We start from the raw sequence: 19,967 nt of genomic DNA on the forward strand, positions 1-19,967 counted from the left end.
TTATTATTTAACAAACATGACCAATATTTTCATTAACCACTCAGTGGGGGAAAGAATGGACCCTCATAAAACAGTAGGCCTGAGACATTGTGAGTGTTAATTTTGGGGATGTCTAAGAGGAGCCTGGGGTTGGTCTTCATTGTCTCCAGAGAAGGCGTTCTCATCGTTGGGAGGTGGCTGGGCGGAGCGTCTTCTCTGATTGGCCAGTCTGCTCCAGCGGATATAGACATAGGCCGGATGAATGAACGTGGCCAGGCACAGGATGCACAGGGCTATGTTTATCTGCAGAGGGAGAAAGAGAAGAGACTGGAACACTCATTTGCATGTATTTGTCAAAACTAGAGTTGCAAAGGAAGAGAATTTTCCAGGAAAGTTGGAGACCTACAGAATTTTCTGAAATTGTCAGCAATGTTCCTGGAATTTGGGGAATTTTCATTCTCATGACACTATACAAATTGTTTGGATTCTCCAGAGCACATTAAGCTAGCTTAATCTGACAATTGAAGACAATTAAAATGATTTTTTCAATTGGTACAACCTGTTAATACTTTTAATAAGGCAATTACTATTATATGGGTATTACCGGTATTTGTCATTTTTTGTCATTAAACAAATGAAATAATATTAGAAAACTAATTAGCCTTGGTCAAGCAAGTCAATTACATTTTTTAAAAGTTATGTTTCACCTCATTTTAGTCAAAGAACGAAGATAGTGGACACACAACAAAGGAGTTTAGGATTGGTTATGTAGAATATTAAAATTTTATTTATTTATTTATTTAAATTAAAAGTTAGTTATTTCCTACCTTCTGGGGCATTAAACCCTTCAAACAATAAGGGTTAAGAACTAGAGGTCATTTAGGCCAATAATGAGAGTAATCTTAAATTAAGATTTCTCTGAACAGTTAATAAAAAGGGCTACAAAAAGGCAAATTCCAAAGCTTCGAAAGAAAATACATATTAAAAGTCCTCTTCAAGGACCTAATTTAAGAGCTACAAGAATAAATATTCTGAAATGCCACAATTTTATATTTGGAATCACACGATTAATATGTGGCTGAATGAGTTGCAGATGTTCTTTTTGGAAAGACTGTAAAAGAGACCATAGCAATAGTCTACCTGGAGACATGGATCAGTTTCTCTTCGACAAGAAACCTCTGATTCTTGATATATTCTTAAAATAATAGAAGACTGATTTGCTTAATTATTTGTTCATATTTTTTATTGCTTTAATATGGGTGCTTAAGTGAAAATCTGAATCAATTTTCACACCCAAGATTTCTGTCTTTCTGAGTGACTTTTAGCCTTTCGAGCCCTGGACTGAAGGAGAACACAAACTTCAAGTCTTGCTTATTTGGTGCCAAATAAAATGATCTCTGCTTTGTCTTTGTTTAAATGAAGAACATGTTGGCACAGCCAATTGTTTATTTGTTCTATGCATTGACACATTGAGTCTATGGGACCATAGTCATTCAGAGAGATAGCCAAGTAAATTTGATTGTCATCTGCATCGCTACTGCATGGTAAGCAAATGTGTTGTCTCACATGATTTGGCCCAATGGGACCATATAGAGACTGAATAAGAGAGGCCCAATAATTGAGCCTTGGGGGATTCTATATGTCATGGTTGTTCGCTCGGATGCATAATCAGTATCAAATAATAATCAGCTGCACTAAGATCCAGTAACACTTGAATCTGTATTCAGATTAATAGAATTTATTACTTTTATAAGTGCTGTTTTAAGTACTATGGTGGGATTGGACACCTGACTGAAATTGTAAACAGCTTTTTCAATAATCTTACTTTTGAATGGGAGATTTGACATGGGTTTGTAATTGCTTAGTATGGGAGTGTCCAGTTTGCTTTTTTTTAAGAGGGGCCACAGTCTTTAATGCCAGATGTAAGGAGAGCAGGCAGCCTAACCCCCTTATGGAGGAAAGCAGAATGGATGTACATAGAGATGTGATCACAGCACAGAAAGTTCCAGGGCAGGGAATCAAACCGACTGCGACCAGGTCTGCCTAACGTGTCACAATTACATTTGCTAATTCCAATGGAAAATATTCACAACTGAACGGTACAAATGTCATCAACGGCCGCCAAGTGAAGAGTGATTCATGTTATGATTCTCCTGTGAGTGGATGTTGGGTGTGTAGGTGTGGAGCATAGTGGTGCAGTACTCACGTATAAGGGGTCTCCATTCAACACCTCATTCACCAGGATGATGCAGGGGAATTGCAGGAGCAACACCGCAGACAATACAACGTTAACCACACCGATTAGCTTACCAAAGTGACAGACTGGAAAACTGTAGAGACAAGAGGAGAGTAAGCAGATGGATAGAGGACAGTTGAATGATAGGATAGTGGTGAAAGGGGAAAGAAGGGGGGTAAAATGGAGGAGGATGAGAAAGAACATGGCGGCACTGCTACTCATAACAATCATGACAATCAGAAACAACAGTTATTCTGAGATTGGCCCCAGGCTGGGAACACACAGTCATGATAAACAGTTCTGGAATGTGTGCCTCTGGATATATCCCTCTAGACTGCGGAATGAGCTCATCTGAATTTACATGGTCACTCACGCAATGCTGATGAAGGCTGCATTCCCTCCAGTCGAGAAGGCACGGTTGACCACTTGCAGGACAAAAGTCAGGTACTGCAGCGGGAGCACAGGTATGGTGGTGCAGATGGAGAATAAGAGGCACTGCAGGGCAATGAGGAAGAGGGAGGGCACCACAGAGCCCAGGTTACTCTCCTCTTCCGTCTCTCCTGTGACAGAGGCAAGAGCTGGGTTAGCAGAGTTAGAGGCAGCCACTAAACACTGAACCTGCCTCAATGTCCTGATCATGCTGGTTATAGGGTTACGGTCACAGGCCCTAAGTACATGCTGTACTAAGATTCTTTACTCGGTTATTTTTCAGCCTGGCTCCATTGTGTTTCTAATTGCATCAGCCACTGCCACAATAATCTATCCATTCAGAAACAGAAAGTCTTTTCATGAGAATAAAAGCTTCCTCTTTCACTGTGTTTGGGCTTCTGTAACTTTGCTGTAGTAATACTTTGAGTCATTTATGGAAAACAAACTACAAAGGGTTACCAGTATTATGTCAGTAGTTGGGAGGATTCAAGAATAGTAACCATTTTATTTTGGGAATGTCATTTTCAAGTTTTCAAGTGTCAAGAAAAGGGGCGATACTTTGCTGAGGCTTTCATTTCTTATTTGCATTTTCTATTACCATACAGTGCTGCAAACAAGTTCATTGCTATACCACGTAATTTTTTGTGGTTTAACCTTCTCTATATTTTGTTTTCAGGAAAAAAAAACTGGTCAACACTAAAAGTGTGTTGACAGTACATACTGTACGTGGTTCTATGCACTGGAAGCAGCACATGACAGTGGGGGAATGTTGCTGTGAATAATCATCTGTGCTTAATTAGTGCTTAATCACATCACCATGCAGGTCTGCCAGGTCTATAATTAGCTAGTACCAGACATGATGTCCATGTCTCGTGACACTGCTGTATTTGCATGGCCTGCTGCAGCACACCTGTGGGCAGGTAACACAGGTACCTTCAGCCTGTAGCTTGGCCTTGTATCTGTCAATGATCAGGCCATTCAAGGGGGCGCACAGTATCCCACATAACTGTGTGTAGGCGAAGACGTTGGTGTAGTGGCTCACTGAGACAGAGGGAGAGGAGAGCAGAGGATTAGCATACAGCAGCACACCATAGCATGGCCTCACACACTACTTCAGCTCCTCAGCCTGTCTCTCTTCTGATCTAATCGCAATGCAGTTAAGTCTGTTGGGCTTGCACAGACGCGATTCAGAGAGGCTCATCCAGCATCCAAGACAGTTTGGAAGTTAGGATTTTCGGTTTTACTTTGTTTAGGAAGACATGTTACCGGGGGAAAAGAGTCTTAAACCCAAACCTGCACAACCCGAGGTTAAGGGTAATCTGTGGTTAGCAGGATAACATGCACATAGCCTATAACAATGGTCTCCATCTTGCAGAGAGAATACTGATATAGAAAACACAAATCATGACATCCAACCTCGCTAGCCTATTGGAGAGCTACTGGGTCTGCTGGTTTTTGTTTTCACCTTGTTGAAACCCAGGTATCTGGTGAGTTAACTGTGTGATCAACTGCTGTAATTGATTAATTAATCACACGTTTTTAGTGAAATGTTTGCATTTGCTGAAAGCCTCAAAAGACAGGAAATTAAACTGATCAGTCCTAACACTAACATCAGCCTGCTCCCCATCAAGGTATCAGCACAGATCTTTGACAACATGCTTTTGTGGTGGGTGGGACTTCAACACTATAATTTTCACATAGTAACAATTCTTCTCAATTTGTTGGGGACCAAATGAAGACGGAACAGTTTCTCTCCTGCCTACTATGACATTGCACCCATTAAGTAGCTTGCCAATGACCCTTGATGTATGCTTTTGTCGACCTCTGTCACGTTCCAGGGTCATCTTCCAGTTTGTGAATCTGATCTTTTGAACTTAGAAAGCCTTGAGTCGGATGTGCAGATTCTTTCCAGTTTCTTTCTATGCAAAATCTGAAGAATGCGCCATCCTCACCGCATGCTCTACAAAGCTACTAGTCCGTGCCCTGTTGCTCTGATGCTGGACTATTGCGATTGTTTTCCCACAGGACTCCCTGATTGTGCCACTAAACCACAGCAAATAATACAGCACGCTGTTTCCCAATGTTCCAAAGCATGCTCATGATGGAAAAAGAAGACACACAAACATGTGATGTCTTCACTGAGTGTGTATACATCTGAGCAGCAGACAACCTGAGGAATACCTTGGGCTGTGTCTCCGTGAGTCAGCAGGGTCAGCATGGGGTTCAGGGTGCCAATGAACAGGATCTGCCGCAGAGCCATGACTGACAGCCACACCAGGTGCCACAGAAACAACCAGCTGAGCACACACTGCTTAAAACTGTCTACAGGGAGAGGGTGAAGAGAGAGATCGAGAAGGACAGAGGGGCAGATACAGATTTTCAAGTGAATTAACATCCCATGAGGACAAAACCTACAAATATCTAGTAAGATTCTTAAGGTTAAAATATTAACTTCTTACAGGTTTCTTTTTGGATTTTACTGAAACGTCTTGTCACTCATGTCATGACAGTGGGCTTCAGAATGAATGGCACCTTTATAAACTTAAAAAAAGCTTATTGACTTAAGCTTTATTTTCTAACCTGTGAAGTAGTGTTCTTTATTTTGCAGTGTGCTCTTTCACTGCATGGCAGAGCCGTACCTGTCTGTGGGGTCTGCTGGGGGCTCCCTTGTTCAGATGTTGCGTTCTCTATCCCTTCTTCTCCCTGCACAGGCTCTGTGTTGTCTCTCTGTGCTTTTTTTGTGAGACAACAGCGGTTGCACTTGATCTGACCACAGTTCATCCTGTAACAGAAACCAGGATTTAATACCTTTGTGAAATCTGAATAAATCTGAATAAATCAAGTCCAAGCAGAGATGATGCAAGGGGACAGGCTTGGTGCTACAGCTGAATCAGCACTGGCAGGAGGGAGGTGCACAGCTGGTCTTGGGCGGGAGCTCCGGGCCTGGATAGGGTCCAGAGTGGGGAGAAGAGGAAAGTAACATTGTTAGGGGGTTCAGATGGTAATTGATCAATCACAGCAGGAGAAAGAGCGGTGTCTGCATGCGATAAGGTAAACCCCAGGCAGAATAAGGCTATGGCAGCATAGCTAGGGGAAACAGGGGCAGTGGCCAACACTGCCATGAGGACAGGCTTGATGAGGGCAGTCACCACCAGACCATTGGTTAAGCTTAACACAGCACCATCAGTAATGATCCAGTGACAGCACTGACCACTAAGTCCACCAGATACTCTATAGCTTTTGCCTGCCACCCACTCCTGCCCATCATTACATTACATTAATGTAACTTTAAATAAGGTGATAGTGTCTGCACCCCGAACATGAACAGGCAATTTGTTCCATAGGAGAGGAGCTTGATAAGACAAGGCTCTGCCGCCTATGGTACTTTTAGCTATTCTAGGAATAACAAGGAGGCCTGCACCATCCGAACGGAGCATTCGTGAGGGAGTATAAGGAATAAAGTAAATCATTTAAATAGAGAGGGGCAGGCCCGTGTAAGTCCTTAAAGGTCAGAAGTAGAATCTTATATTCTAATCAGAATTTAAGAGGCAACCAGTGAAGTAAAGCTAACACTGGGCTCAAATCTCCTTGTTCTAGTAAGAATATGATCTGCTGCATTTTGAATTAGCTGCAGCCCTTTCAGAAAGGAATTTGCACATCCAGACAAAAGAGCATTGCAGTAATCTAATTTTGAGGTAACAAAAGCATAGACTAGCTTTTCTGCATTATGTAAGGACAGTATTTTCAGAATTTTAGAAATATTCCTCAAGTGATAAAAAGCAACCAGAGAGATGTTTTATGTGCATCAAATGGAAGTTCTGGATCAAAAGTAATACCAAGATCTTTGATGGCAGCATTTGAAGTGATGGTAATTCCATCAATATTAGGCATATCTTCAGATAATTTGCTTCTCAGGCCCCACTGCCATTATCTCTGTCATATCAGAGTTTATCAAAAGGTCAAGTTGTGGTTCAACCATTGCTTTATGTCTTTACCACAAGCTTCCATTTTTGACAGCTGGACAACTTCCTCAGGTTTGACTGACAAATACAACTGGGTATCGTCTGCATAGCAGTGGAAGTTAATGCCATGTTTGTGAATAACTTGTGCCAGGCGAAGCATTTAGAGAGAGAAGAGCAAGGGCCCAAGCACAGATCCTTGTGATACTCCATATCTAACCATAGACTGATAAGAGGAGTCATTTTTAAAATGCACAAATTCATATCGGCCTGATAGATCTGATACAATCTTCAATTCTATTCGACAGGATGAGGTGATCAACTGTGCCGAATGCTGCACTTAAATCTAGAAGCACGAGTACAGAGATGTAGCCACTGTCAGAAGCGAGGAGTAGGTCATTGAGTACTTTGACCAGGGTTGATGGTTCGTACCCATAAGTGTAGCCCTCAGGGAGGGGGTAGGGGATGTGCCTCTTTGGCATGAGGATGAAGGTTCTCATGAGGTGGATTATGCTGCATGCCGACAAGAAGAAAAAAGAGTAGTGCAGAGAGATCCCTCTTTCAGATGCCACCTGTAGCAAAAGATGGATACATCTGTTAGAAATAACCAAGCCATAAAGCTGTAATTTAGCAATTTAATGTATAGGTAGTACAGCATGTGGTCACACCAAGATGGCAAATCAGGTGCTACACTCTTTGGCTTAGTATTGGAATACTTGTCAGAAAAAGGTTTAAGAACAACACACTTCCTGGATGCCACTTGATAAGCATTAGCAGACAGGTTAGATGTATATACTTTGAAAGGAAAGTCACTCCATTTTTCTCCACTTATCATCTCTTTTCACTGGCTATACACACTCACTGAGCACCTTATTTGGTAGACCTGTACACCAGCTTGTTAATGGAAATATTTAATCAGTCAATCATGTGGCAGCAACCAAATGCATAAAAGTAAGCAGACATGGTCAAGAGGTGCAGCTGATTTTTAGATGAATTGGGGAAAAAATGTGATCTAAGTAACTTTGACCGTGGAATGATTGTTGGTGCCAGACAGGGTGGTTTGAACATCTCAGAAACTGCTGATCTCCTGGGATTTGCACACACAACAGTCTCAAGAGTTTGCAGAGAGTTGGGCAAAAAACATCCAGTGAGCAGCAGTTACCTGAGAAAGTGCTCACTGAGTGTATATCAGTTTACATGAAATGACTAGGCATCTGGCACACACACACCCCCCCCCCCCCCCCCTCCTTAAATAACTAATCATCCAGCACCCACAAACAAATGTCCAATGTTCTTTTTCTTGGTTCCAATGGTTTCTTAAAAACACATGAAACAATTTCTCACAATTTCACTTTAAATAATACACCGTAGCAATGTAAATGGTGCACGTTTTTAACAGCTAGAATAGCCAAACTTATTAATATTGGCTACATTACACACAAAATATATTACATTTAAAACATGTAAATAAGAGACATATGAATTTGGCACCTACAGTCTGTATAATCTCATGAAAAAATTGATTATATTTATTTTGGAAGCTGGCCCAGTGGAAATGTCAGCCAAGTAGAACACTGATGGAAAAATCCTCTGGGCCTTGTTTCAGACGTCTCTCATTAACAAGGCATTTATGTCTGCAGAACTGCTGCTCACTGGATTATTATTATTATTATTAATTTTTTTTGCACCATTCTTTGCACTCTAGAGACTAATGTGCGTGCAAATCCCAGGAGATCAGCTGTTTCTGAGATACTCAAAACACCCTGTCTGCCCCCAACAATCATTCAATCAGTCACTCGGATCACATTTTTTCCCCATTCTGATGGTTGATGTGAACATTACCTGAAGCTCCTGACCCGTAAAGTAGGTGTAATAAAGTACAAATGTTCCTAATAAAGTGCTCGGTGAGTGTATATAGCATTATTGTCCAAATTTAAAACTGAAAAAGTTTAAAACTGAATTTGACATTGATATATACCTAAAAATCATGAAAGCCAAGACATTAATGTGGTCGCTACTTGCGACTAGTGGCTTATAAATGGCTGCACAGTCTCAGTAGCAGAACTCCAGTGCCAACTTGTCGTCGTACGTTTAAAAACAATGAAACTATAGTTTTATTTAATTCAGATATACAGATCATGAAAGCAAAGACATTTCTTGAGTAAAATCAGATGAAACCAAATACATTAGCTTGTAGCTGTGAGAGCAGATGACACGACTGTGTGTCTGCATGGTGACTGATAACCGTGACAAGCTGGATATCCTCCAAACTCTTTTTGGGTGCTGCTTTGTCATTTTGTGTTTAAAATATATTGTAGCATTAAGACAAGATAAAGTTCTACAAAATTAATCTAAATGACAAAAGCCTTTTTTTTTTTACAAACGTCAATACATAGTCTTACATAGAAATAGTCTTGTTATGCGATATAGCGTTAGTTTGGGCTGACAGACGAGAAGACAATGCTCCCTCCAACTACTTTAAAATGAGTAATTAGGCACACATTTAGCTAATTCTTATTCTCATATACTATTTTATGAGTATAACTGTGTTAAAAATATGACTGTAAACCCTTAAATTAATAAATAAAAGGCATGATTTTGTCTGAAAAAGCCTCTGGGGAAATTAAGAAATGCAGCGCACTCGACTCCATATCTTTGTTCAGTGGCACGATGTTGCTTCAATGGGATGTGACACCTTTCTTGCATAGTGTGAGTGATTTCTAACATTTAAAATAAAATTCAACTCTATCAGCACTGTCAAAAGTGTTATTTGCACACCTTTTTGGTGAGACCCACATGTACACTACTTAACTGCTTTTACCTTGATGATGAGGAAGGTGATGGCAGAGAAGCTGTAGGCTCCGATATACAAGGTGATGATGGTGGAACGATGGGTGTCAAAGAGGTTCCCCACCTGGGTGAGAAAGTACAATCACAACTCTGAAAAGATAGTGCCAGGCATTACATCATGAGCATTTCTCAAAGCAGCAATCTCGTGTTTGCCATGTTATTGAATATGATTGAACAGTGAGAATGAAGACACACCTGCATATTTGTGAGCAATAACATGCTGCTTCCATTCGCAATGCAGGCCAGACCTGGAAACAGTATATTGGATATCTCTGCAGAAGAAAGAGGGGTAGAGATAGGGAAACTGAGAAAGGGTTACTCAAGGCTAAGCATACACTGACACAGAAGCCTACATGGAAAACTGCCACTGTGTCAGGGTAAGTGTCAGTTAAAGGCCCAGAATACTTTACCTGGATGTGAAAAAGCAATCAACAAGGTGCCAGTGGTGTACAGTATTCTGGGAAAACAAATACACAAATGAGTTTAATCATTGTATGTAAAAGGATGTAAGGATTTGCTTTGGAGAAGTTTACCTACATAAGGACTTCTGCTGGAGAAGTTCTTGGGGCTCTTTTTCTCTTTGCTCTTGGGGCTCATGGTTGTTTGGATGTTGACTGGATGGTTGACTGTGTTTGGTGTATTTTCTTTTGCACAAACTTTGGTGAATAAAACATAATTTTTTGGTGCAAACTTGTGTGTGTTGGCTTTTTTTAATGTTATGTTTACCATGGCTGTAGTGCAGCCATAACAAACAAATTGTTCACTGATCTGGAAGTTTTACTGAGTTGAAATACTCTCTGGAGTAGACAAAGTAAACAACAACCCTCAATTGTCAGGTTTTGTGTTTTTCACTGTGTTGTATTTTGTGTTTTAGTACCCTCTGTGCACACCGTAGTCACCCTGCCATCGTTCATTCATTGTTATTCATTTCACCTGCATTTTCACTTCCTGATTGTTTCCCCACACCTGATTGGCCTTTCTTCTTGTTACCTGTATTATAAAATTGTATGTCTCGTCGCCAGATTGTTACGTATCTTTATTGTACTCTCCAGCGGTTTTATCTAATAGATTTCTGTTACGACCTGTCTTGCCTCCAACTTCCGCATTTTGCTTTTCCCATCGGTCTAGTTTGGAACTGTTGTTTATCAACCCATTTAGGCTTTACGACTTTTGTTTTCGGATTCTGTTTTTGTCGTGCAACCACGACCCCCATTTGGATTATCCTCACTGTTCCTGTTTGCTGGTGTATTGACCCGTTGCTTGGACACTGTACTACGAACTGCCTTATCCCTGCTGATTCCATTTGCTGGCTCTCGACCTCCGCCTGTCTGACCTGCTTTATTTATAATCAAGACTGCTATACAATCTGTGTCTTGTTCTTGCAACTGGGCCTGGTGTTCTACAAACCTGATATCAATGAGCTAAATGGCCTGTGATTGTCATGAGGTATTTTAATATATACTCTTAAGTTGTAGGCCTATTTCAGCTCATTCTGTGAGCAACAGTGCCAGACATGCACATTTACATTTCCTTGAATGTATTGCAATTTGCTCAGTTGTAGGACCTATGTTCATCGGCTTGCTTACAGACCTCTCATCACCTTTGTACACCATTTAATTCATGCACATAAGATCTTCATTTGCTCTTGAGCACAACACAATCATTTTTGTCCAGAATGCCACCTCAGGTCCAGCTCCTTTAGCTCAATCGCATATTCATTCTTGAGCTACCTGTCTTACATGTACTGTTCTTTACACAACAACATCTGAAACTCACATTGCCAGCAGTCTGGATGCCATGGTACCGAAGCGGTCAAAGATGAATCCATTGAGAAGGCTGAGGAAGTTTTGTAAGATGACGGGGATGGTGAAAACGAGGGAAAGGAGCTCATCCTGTTTGCTACAGTCTGGGGAAAGTAGTTCACACCATAAGCGTTTTTAAAAACGTCCTTTTCAACTCCTGTGCACTGCATCATCTTCTGCATTTGCTGTTATCATGCATTTGTATTGGTCTACATTTAATATACTGTATTACCTACAATGTAATTTACTTGAACATAATAAATACAATTTTTTTTTTTTTTTTTTTTACAATTAATTTTTCCTTAATTCTTAATTAAATCTTAATTCAAAACATCCATCCATCCATCCATCCATTATCTGAACCCGCTTATCCTGATCAGGGTCGCAGGGGGGCTGGAGCCTATCCCAGCATACATTGGGCGAAAGGCAGGAATACACCCTGGACAGGTCGCCAGTCTATCACAGGGCACACACACCATTCACTCACACACTCATACCTACGGACAATTTAGACTCTCCAATCAGCCTAATGTGCATGTCTTTGGACTGTGGGAGGAAACCAGAGTACCCAGAGGAAACCCACGCAGACACGGGGAGAACATGCAAACTCCGCACAGAGAGGCCCCGGCCGACGGGGATTCGAACCCAGGACCTCCTTGCTGTGAGGCGGCAGTGCTACCCACTGCATCATCCGTGCCGCCTAATTCAAAACATCTTAACATTATTTTACATTTCTGAAATATATAAAGCATTTCAAATAATTACTTATACTATCTCACAAATTAAAATTGAAAGTGTAGTCTCATTAAGTCGATACTCATTTGCCTGCTTTCTAGTGCTAAGACATATACAAAACGGTGAAATAGGTTTTGTTGTTCTTCTCATCAAAGATTCTTTGCCCACACCATCAAGTGCAGGAGTAAACAGTCACACTCACCCATGTACTGTGTGCCATTGGGTCCTGTGGCATTCACACACTGGTCACTGAAGTATCCACTGGCTTTCAGGATAAACACCACAGAGGCCCACCCATAAATGACCCCAGTGAAAAACAGGCACTCCACCAGTCCTGTGGCCAGGGTGAGCCAGCAGCGCAGCCTCACTCTACGTAGAAACCACGGCATCTTCAGCCTCTCTCTCCCTCTATTCTCAGTCCTTAACCTCTCCCTCTTTTTCAGTCCTCTACCTCTCCCTCTATTCTCAGTCCTTAACCTCTCCCTCTTTTTCAGTCCTCTACCTCTCCCTCTATTCTCAGTCCTTAACCTCTCCCTCTTTTTCAGTCCTCTACCTCTCCCTCTATTCTCAGTCCTTAACCTCTCCCTCTTTTTCAGTTTTCGGCCTATTTACATTACATTACATTACATTATTGGCATTTGGCAGACGCTCTTATCCAGAGCGACGTACAACAAAGTGCATACCCATAACCAGGGATAAGTTCGCTGAAAGACCCTAGAGGTAAGTACAATTTCAACTGCTACCTGTACAACAAAGATAAGGACAAGGGGCTTTTTTTTTTTTTTTTTTGAACAAACAAACAAACAGAGCAAAAGTCACCAAAATTAACTATCCAAACACTATTTAGTCAAATAGACATGAACTTGCTCACTAAATGAACCAAAAGGTTCTATGGCCACAACCTCGTGTAATACTGTCACCACAAGACATACCTGTATGCTCTCTACATCTGTGCCCAGTTATTATTTCATTCGTCCCATGGCCTTATATAGCCCTGTACTCTTCCTTCTTCCTCCTTCTGCCTTCACTCATTTGTTTACTCATTTATTTCACCTTTAAACCTTAAAACAGGTTTTTATGACAGTACGAAGGTGCAGAGTACATAGGCTGACATTCTGAACCATTTGGCTGTTTAAGAACTGGTGACCTATAAATCTCCTAACTACAGATTATAAAATATCAAATGTCTCTCCAAATGTGTTAACGCCCAAATTTTGAATGCTAATAGATTACAAAAAGTCAAAAAATACAAAGCTTTTATATAGTATATCATTAATCCTAATAAAGATAACTGTGAAGCTCTTCATAAAAAGCACTTTTAAAGGATAATTTGTATTTAGTGTCAGATTGACAGTACACATACACAGTTTATATTACCTATATTTTGGAGTCCTTGCTCAGCTCATCACCATGGAAAAGAACTTGTCAGGCAAGATACCAAAAGAATAGTTGGTAACGCTTTGACACTTTGACACCTGTCATGAAGTGTCATGTCCATTCATAAACTATGACATACCATTGTTATGACACAATCCTGAGTTTGTGTGATGACATTTGTTATGTTCAGTTCATCATGATGACTCGAGTAGATTGCACACATACTGTGGTTCAAGCCATTTTGATACATACGATGCATATAAGAATGCGTTATACAGTCCCATCCAAAAGTATTGGAACAGCAAAGCCAAATCCTTTGTTTTTGCTGTACACTGAATACATTTAGGCAAATCCATCAAAAGGAGAACATAGAGGCCTCTTGTGTTTTCCATGTGGCTCCCACACATAAGTGCCGCTTAAACGTCATGACAAACAATGGAATGGCCCTCATATTTCTAAGGTCCTTAGCAACACACAAACTGGCCTTAAGTATGAAGTTTTCTTCATACTTAGATTACAGTAGATTGATAACTTTATCATAATTACATCTGTCAAGAGAAAATCTCAATACATTTTTCAAGTACATGGCCCCAAAGATTGCTATAGTCTACAAGTCCTCAGGTCAGTCACAAAAAACAGCATTTATTTATTTGAAAACAATTCATTTTATTGCACAGCCTTCAATCATGATTTTTTTTGTGCCATTCATATAGAGGTTATGAGTAACTTATCCATCGCAAGCAAAATCCCAGGTCAACTATTTGAGCTGACAGGGCTGGTGTTGAAATATGTAACGTTTCTGTTAATAATTGCAATGGATTTGTTTCCTCAGTGTCCGGTGTCTGATGGTAATGGCTGCAGTGGAGCCGTGCCGTAAGATGAAAATGAGAAATGAAAAAAAGATGAAAAAAGGACAACAATATTAAAAGAAATGGCAAAACCACGTAGAAGCTGAATATTTACAGTGTCTTGTGACTACAGTTCTCAGTAACGGGTATTGCCTTGTCATGAAAATTAAAAGAATTCACCATACAAAATTAACATTTGTGTTGATAAAGTGTACATTTTTAAAATCGAGACAAAATGGCTTATCACAACTTAAAATACTAGATTATATACTTACCGAGCACTTTATTAGGTATTTATTAAACTTATTTACTACTACTGCTATCGCCTATCCATTTAGACTTATGATGCTTTGTGTGTTCAGAGATGCTCTTCTGCATACCACTTTTGTAATGGTGTGGTTATTTGCATTACTGTCAACTTCCTGTCAGCTTTGACCAGTCTGGCATTTCTCCTCTGACCTCTCATTAACAAGACGTTTCTGTCTGCAGAACTGCTGCTCACTGGATTTTTTTTTCTTCTTTGAAAACTCTAGAGATGTGAAAATCGATCCACAGTCTAAGTAACTTAGATCAAATTTTTCCCCCAACTGATGGTTGATGTCTACATTAACTGAAGCTCCTGACCCGTACCTACATGATTGTATGCATTGCACTGCTGTCACACAATTGGCTGATTAGATAATGCATGAATAAGTAGGTGTAATTACATTAATGGCATTTGGCAGACGCTCTTCTCCAGAGCGACGTACAACAAAGTGTATACCCATAACCAGGGATAAGTGCGCTGAAAGACCCCAGAGGGAAGTACAATTTCAACTGCTACCAGTACAACAAAGATAAGGACCAGGGCCAATTATTTTTTAATTTTTTTTAAACAGACAAACAAACAAAACGCAAAAGTATGACCAAACCCCTTTACTAGCCAAACACTGCTTACCTAGCCAAACTAAAAATACTGATACACAAAAAAGTTAATCACAGAAAGTCAACAATTAAGGCCCTCGTCCTTATCTTTGTTGTACAGGTAGCAGTTGAAATTGTACTTCCCTCTAGGGTCTTTCAGCGAACTTGCACTTTGTTGTACGTCGCTCTGGATAAGAGCGTCTGCCAAATGCCAATAATGTAATGTAATGTAATGTTTACAGGGAGGTGGGGAGGGACGGGGAGAGGTGCTGCTTGAAGAGGTGCGTCTTCAGTTTGCGCTTGAAGGTGGGAAGAGATTCTACAGTTCTGACCTCAACGGGGAGTTTGTTCCACCACCATGGAGCCAGAACAGACAGTAGTCATGTGCATGACGTAGAAGTTCGAAGAGGGGGAGGTGCCAAGCGGCCTGTGGAGGCTGAACGAAGAGGTCTGGCAGGGGTAGGGTCTGATGATTTTTTGTAGGTAAGCTGGGGAATACCCCTAATCATGATAAAGTACAAATGTTCCTAATAAAGTGCTCGGTGAGTGTATATATAACGTAATGACTGCAAACTAATTAATGATGAACTTATTCACGAAATGAACAAACAGGTTATCTGACCACAACCTGGTGGCAATTCACAATAATAACTACTAGACATACCTGTGTGCTCTCTGCACCTGTGCCTAGGTCTTCTTTCATTGCTTCTGTTCCTTCGTTTCATTCTTATAAGCCCTCTACTCATCCCTCCTCCTCCTCCCGTCCCTCCTCCCTATACTAAATCATTTAATTTTCAACACATGAAAACAGGTTTTTATCTTATCAGAAATGTATGGACCACATTCCAAAGCATGTACTGGATACTGAACACGACAATAATGTTCTTGTTATTATCCTGGCACAGGACAGGGAAGGACAGAGTACAGTATGTGGACACAGGGTTAAATTCAGTGAAACTGCAACAGTCACGCAGATATCCTCCTGCCAGGCACCAGGAGATGGGTTGCCATCTGAGTTTTATGGGGAGGACTTTCATCATGTGCAGCTGGAGTCCTTTCAGGGGAGCCTGCTCCCTGCTAGCCACCAATGGGCCATTCTCTCCCTTTTACCAAAGACATTTGGGACTGTCATAAAGAATGGTCACTAGCCAGTAGGTTTTGCAAAGATAGCCACTTGGAAAACAAGCAGAGGAATAATGTTCGGGATGCTGGCTGCTTGCCTCAGGATTACTATGGCAGTTACTATGGCTATACTCCCTGCACTATATACTCACTCTTTTGTAGCCTTAGACTTACCTTAGAGTATTTGTCCATCTGGTCACAGCGGTCAGGTCTTTTTTGGTCCCTTTTACTACATCTTCAGCACCTGGGCAGGGCTGGGCACTCTGGGAGTAATCAGCGGGATGCGAGGCTTAGAGATGCTTGCCAGTGTGGAGGATAGTAACTGGTGGGTACATTCTAAAGGGAGTGACCAATGATTCTCAATAAAGACAGAAGTATCATGAAGTGAGGCGGCACGGATGGTGCAGTGGGTAGCACTGTCGCCTCACAGCAAGGAGGTCCTGGGTTCGAATCCCCGTCGGCCAGGGCCTCTCTGTGCGGAGTTTGCATGTTCTCCCCGTGTCTGTGTGGGTTTCCTCCGGGTACTCCGGTTTCCTCCCACATTCCAAAGACATGCAGGTTAGGCTGATTGGAGTCTAAATTGCCCAGAGGTATGAATGTGTGAGTGAATGGTGTGTGTGCCTTGCGATGGACTGGCAACCTGTCCAGGGTGTATTCCTGCCTTTCGCCCGATGTATGCTGGGATAGGCTCCAGCCCCCCTGCGACCCTGTTCAGGATAAGCAGGTTAAGATGATGGATGCATGGATGGTATCATGAAGTGGCTTTAGTTCTCTAGTTTTAGAGTCCTCTTGGAGAAGCTCTCCCTCTGTACATTGTAGCTGATTGGACCTCTCTTGGTCATCTCTCGTCTTGGGGTTCCTAAGTCTGTTAATGGAGAGTTGGTCACCACATCAGACAGATTTCCCAACTGGACCACTGGGCTATAGGAGTTTGCTAGCCATCTAGCTATAGCAGGTCCACCTGTTACCACCTTGAATTTCGCTCTTCTCAAAAAACTTCCAAAAATTCCAAAAATCAATCCAATTTTGATAACTTGGTGACCTTTCTGTTGGTCTGTTTTCTCTAGAGATCCTCTTTTGTGTTTTATGGCATTTTAATTGTCTTTGGTGTTGTTCACTCATCTATGCTATTTTCTTAACTACTGACACTGACAACTATCTACGGTTAGCTTCATCATTCTGTATCGTCACACAAAATAGACCCTTGACTTTGGACAATGACATAAACAGGCATGTTTCCCAGCAATATTATCAGAAAAGAAGACACTACTTCTTTCAAAGAATGTACACTACCACTGAAATAAAAGTATTTGCAATATTATCATTCTCTGCACGTGTGACTAGGAACAGTTACAGATCTAGAACGATAATTGAAGTATGTACCTCCATGCATTTTCGGCATTATATCTTCCAGATAATTTCAGAGGTACATACTTCAAGATTATAACAAAAATAATTGGTCCTGTAATATCATCCAAAATCAGGTTTCGAGAAAATCGACTGCAAAGATAGAAATGATTTATTATACTATTATACTATTATTATTATTTTACTGATTTCACCATACCCATGGCATAACAAACAAAATAATGTGTATTCTCTTTGAAATGTATGAATTAGCCTTTATGTTCAGATGTGGACATTTTTATTCTGCGATTAAATTAAAGGAGAGACCTAAAAGGAAATAAGGTGCAAGGCTTCTTGGGGTTTGTCTTCATTGTCTCCAGAGAAGGCGTTCTCATCGTTGGGAGGTGGCTGGGCGGAGCGTCTTCTCTGATTGGCCAATCTGCACCAGCAGATAAAGACATAGGCCAGGCACAGGATGCACAGGGCTATGTTTATCTGCAGAGGGAGGAAGAGAAGAGACTGGAACAGCTGTGCATGTATTATTTGTTAGAACAGATCTGGGTCAAATATGTATTTAAAATACTTTGGTTTTATTATACTGGTTTAATATATTTCAGAAAATTATTTGCCGTAGACCTTTTGGACTCTTTCAAATCCCTGCTCCCTCTCATGTTGAAATGGCAGCTGCATTTTCACATTTCACATTCAATTCAATTAAATTCAAATAGCCTTACTGGCATGACATGGTAGCGTTTCATCGAATAACAAGCGTCCTCTCGCTGTGGGTCCAAGGCTGCAGATTGTCAGGTTCTGTATTTCCCTGTTCCTGTGTATTTTGACCCTGTTCTCTTTCCGTAGTCCTGTCATCTTGTTATTCGTTTCACCTGAGTCTTGTTACCTGTTCCCCACTTTCACGCCTGTTCATCATTTCAGATCATTACATCTGTGCATTTATAGCGATGGTTCTGGGGAGCTCCCTGGCATTCAGGATTTAGATTTCTTTCTCGCCCCTGTCTGGTTGCTCTCGCTCTGTGCTGTGTTGCGTGCTACCTGGCGGTTATCTCTAACTTCGGTAGTAGGTGGGGTGTTCCTATTGCCTCCAGTTGGAGGAGGACGGGTGTAATCAGTTTGTAATATGCACTGGCACCCTGTTTGGGTGCTGACTCTCCTGTGTGTGTAAAGGTGGGGTGTAAGCAGTGTGCGTGCGTGAGCACTGTGTCACCTGGAGGTGTATGACAGTGTACAGAATGTTCAGCTGTGAGACAATGATCTGGAATTTGAGGAATTTTAAAACATGAACATTCAACAACAGCTTTGCAAGAAATATCTCTCTCTCTGATGCCATTATGTCTGCTAAGGTTTGCAAGGTTTCACGACGATAGGGTGACTATGCACTGAAAAAAATGGTCCTGTAATATCATCCAAAATCAGGTTTCGAGAACATCGACTCCAAAGATAGAAATGGTAAATAATTATACTGATTTCACCATACACCATACCCATTTTGTTTATTTTTCTTTCATTGCCACTTGATCAGTTACGCTGTGTCATTTTTCAAGTGTGGTTCACGTTAGCCGGAGAATGACATTCCTCTCATTCAAAAGCTCTGCAGGAACCTCGTTAGCCTGGGCTAGGTTCAGGGCTCTGTTCCCCTTTTATCACCCTTTTATCACCTCCATAATGGTGCCGCCCTTATTCACTGCAGTACCTCTTCCCTGCTCGCCTCGTATTAATAGCTCTGTCACCTCTAGCGGAGCTAGAAGTTATGTTCTCACTGGCATATTTGTTTAGTCACTTTTGAGCCATTCCCAAACTAGGTGTTTGGTTCTCCTTGACCTGTGGTCTCTAAGTACGGTAGTCGCAAAGAGAACAAAAATTATAAATCATCTGATCAAATTACAAGCAGACATATGCCTAATACAAGAAATTAACTTAAGAGAATCCGAAAATCAGAAATTGAAAACCCCACAATTTAATTAATTATACTCATTAACTTACAATTCTAAGAAAAGAGGTGTGTCAATTTTCATAAACATAAAAGTTCCATTAATCCATAACACTACCATCTCTGATCCTGAAGGGCATATACACACCCAATAATGATGACCCTGCTTTCTTCCATTCATTCTTCCATTCATACTTAACTGGCACTCCACAGAAACATTAAGACAATACCTAAGTGATTTTGTTCTTGGCGACAGTTGGCGACTGAAAAATCAGAGAATATTCACACTTTTCACCGCCCCATTAATCATTCTCTCATACTGACTTTTTTTTCTGACCAGTAACTCAATTATAACCGATATTTCAAATTCCAAAATTCATCCCATCATAATTAGTGATCATGCCCCTGTGTCATTTAATTTAAACACCAAACAAA

The 19,967-nt window shown here is 41.0% G+C and overlaps 1 protein-coding gene across 1 annotated transcript in view; it reads right to left on the minus strand.

Annotated features, from left to right (window-relative positions):
* The window catches only part of LOC133109470 (equilibrative nucleobase transporter 1-like), a 28,671-nt gene extending 16,292 nt beyond the window's left edge, over positions 1-12,379 (minus strand). Inside the window, exons 1-10 of the mRNA XM_061218793.1 lie at positions 12,193-12,379; positions 11,230-11,359; positions 9,864-9,910; positions 9,649-9,725; positions 9,425-9,517; positions 7,036-7,175; positions 5,284-5,426; positions 4,826-5,065; positions 3,578-3,685; positions 2,589-2,775 (exon numbers count right to left, since the gene is read on the minus strand). Coding sequence (XP_061074777.1) covers positions 2,589-2,775; positions 3,578-3,685; positions 4,826-5,065; positions 5,284-5,426; positions 7,036-7,175; positions 9,425-9,517; positions 9,649-9,725; positions 9,864-9,910; positions 11,230-11,359; positions 12,193-12,379 — 1,352 coding nt within the window. The remainder of the gene's footprint in view (positions 1-2,588; positions 2,776-3,577; positions 3,686-4,825; positions 5,066-5,283; positions 5,427-7,035; positions 7,176-9,424; positions 9,518-9,648; positions 9,726-9,863; positions 9,911-11,229; positions 11,360-12,192) is intronic.
* Positions 12,380-19,967: the final 7,588 nt, after the last annotated feature.

Source organism: Conger conger, chromosome 14 (genome assembly GCF_963514075.1).
Source record: "Conger conger chromosome 14, fConCon1.1, whole genome shotgun sequence".
Lineage (NCBI taxonomy): Eukaryota > Metazoa > Chordata > Actinopteri > Anguilliformes > Congridae > Conger > Conger conger.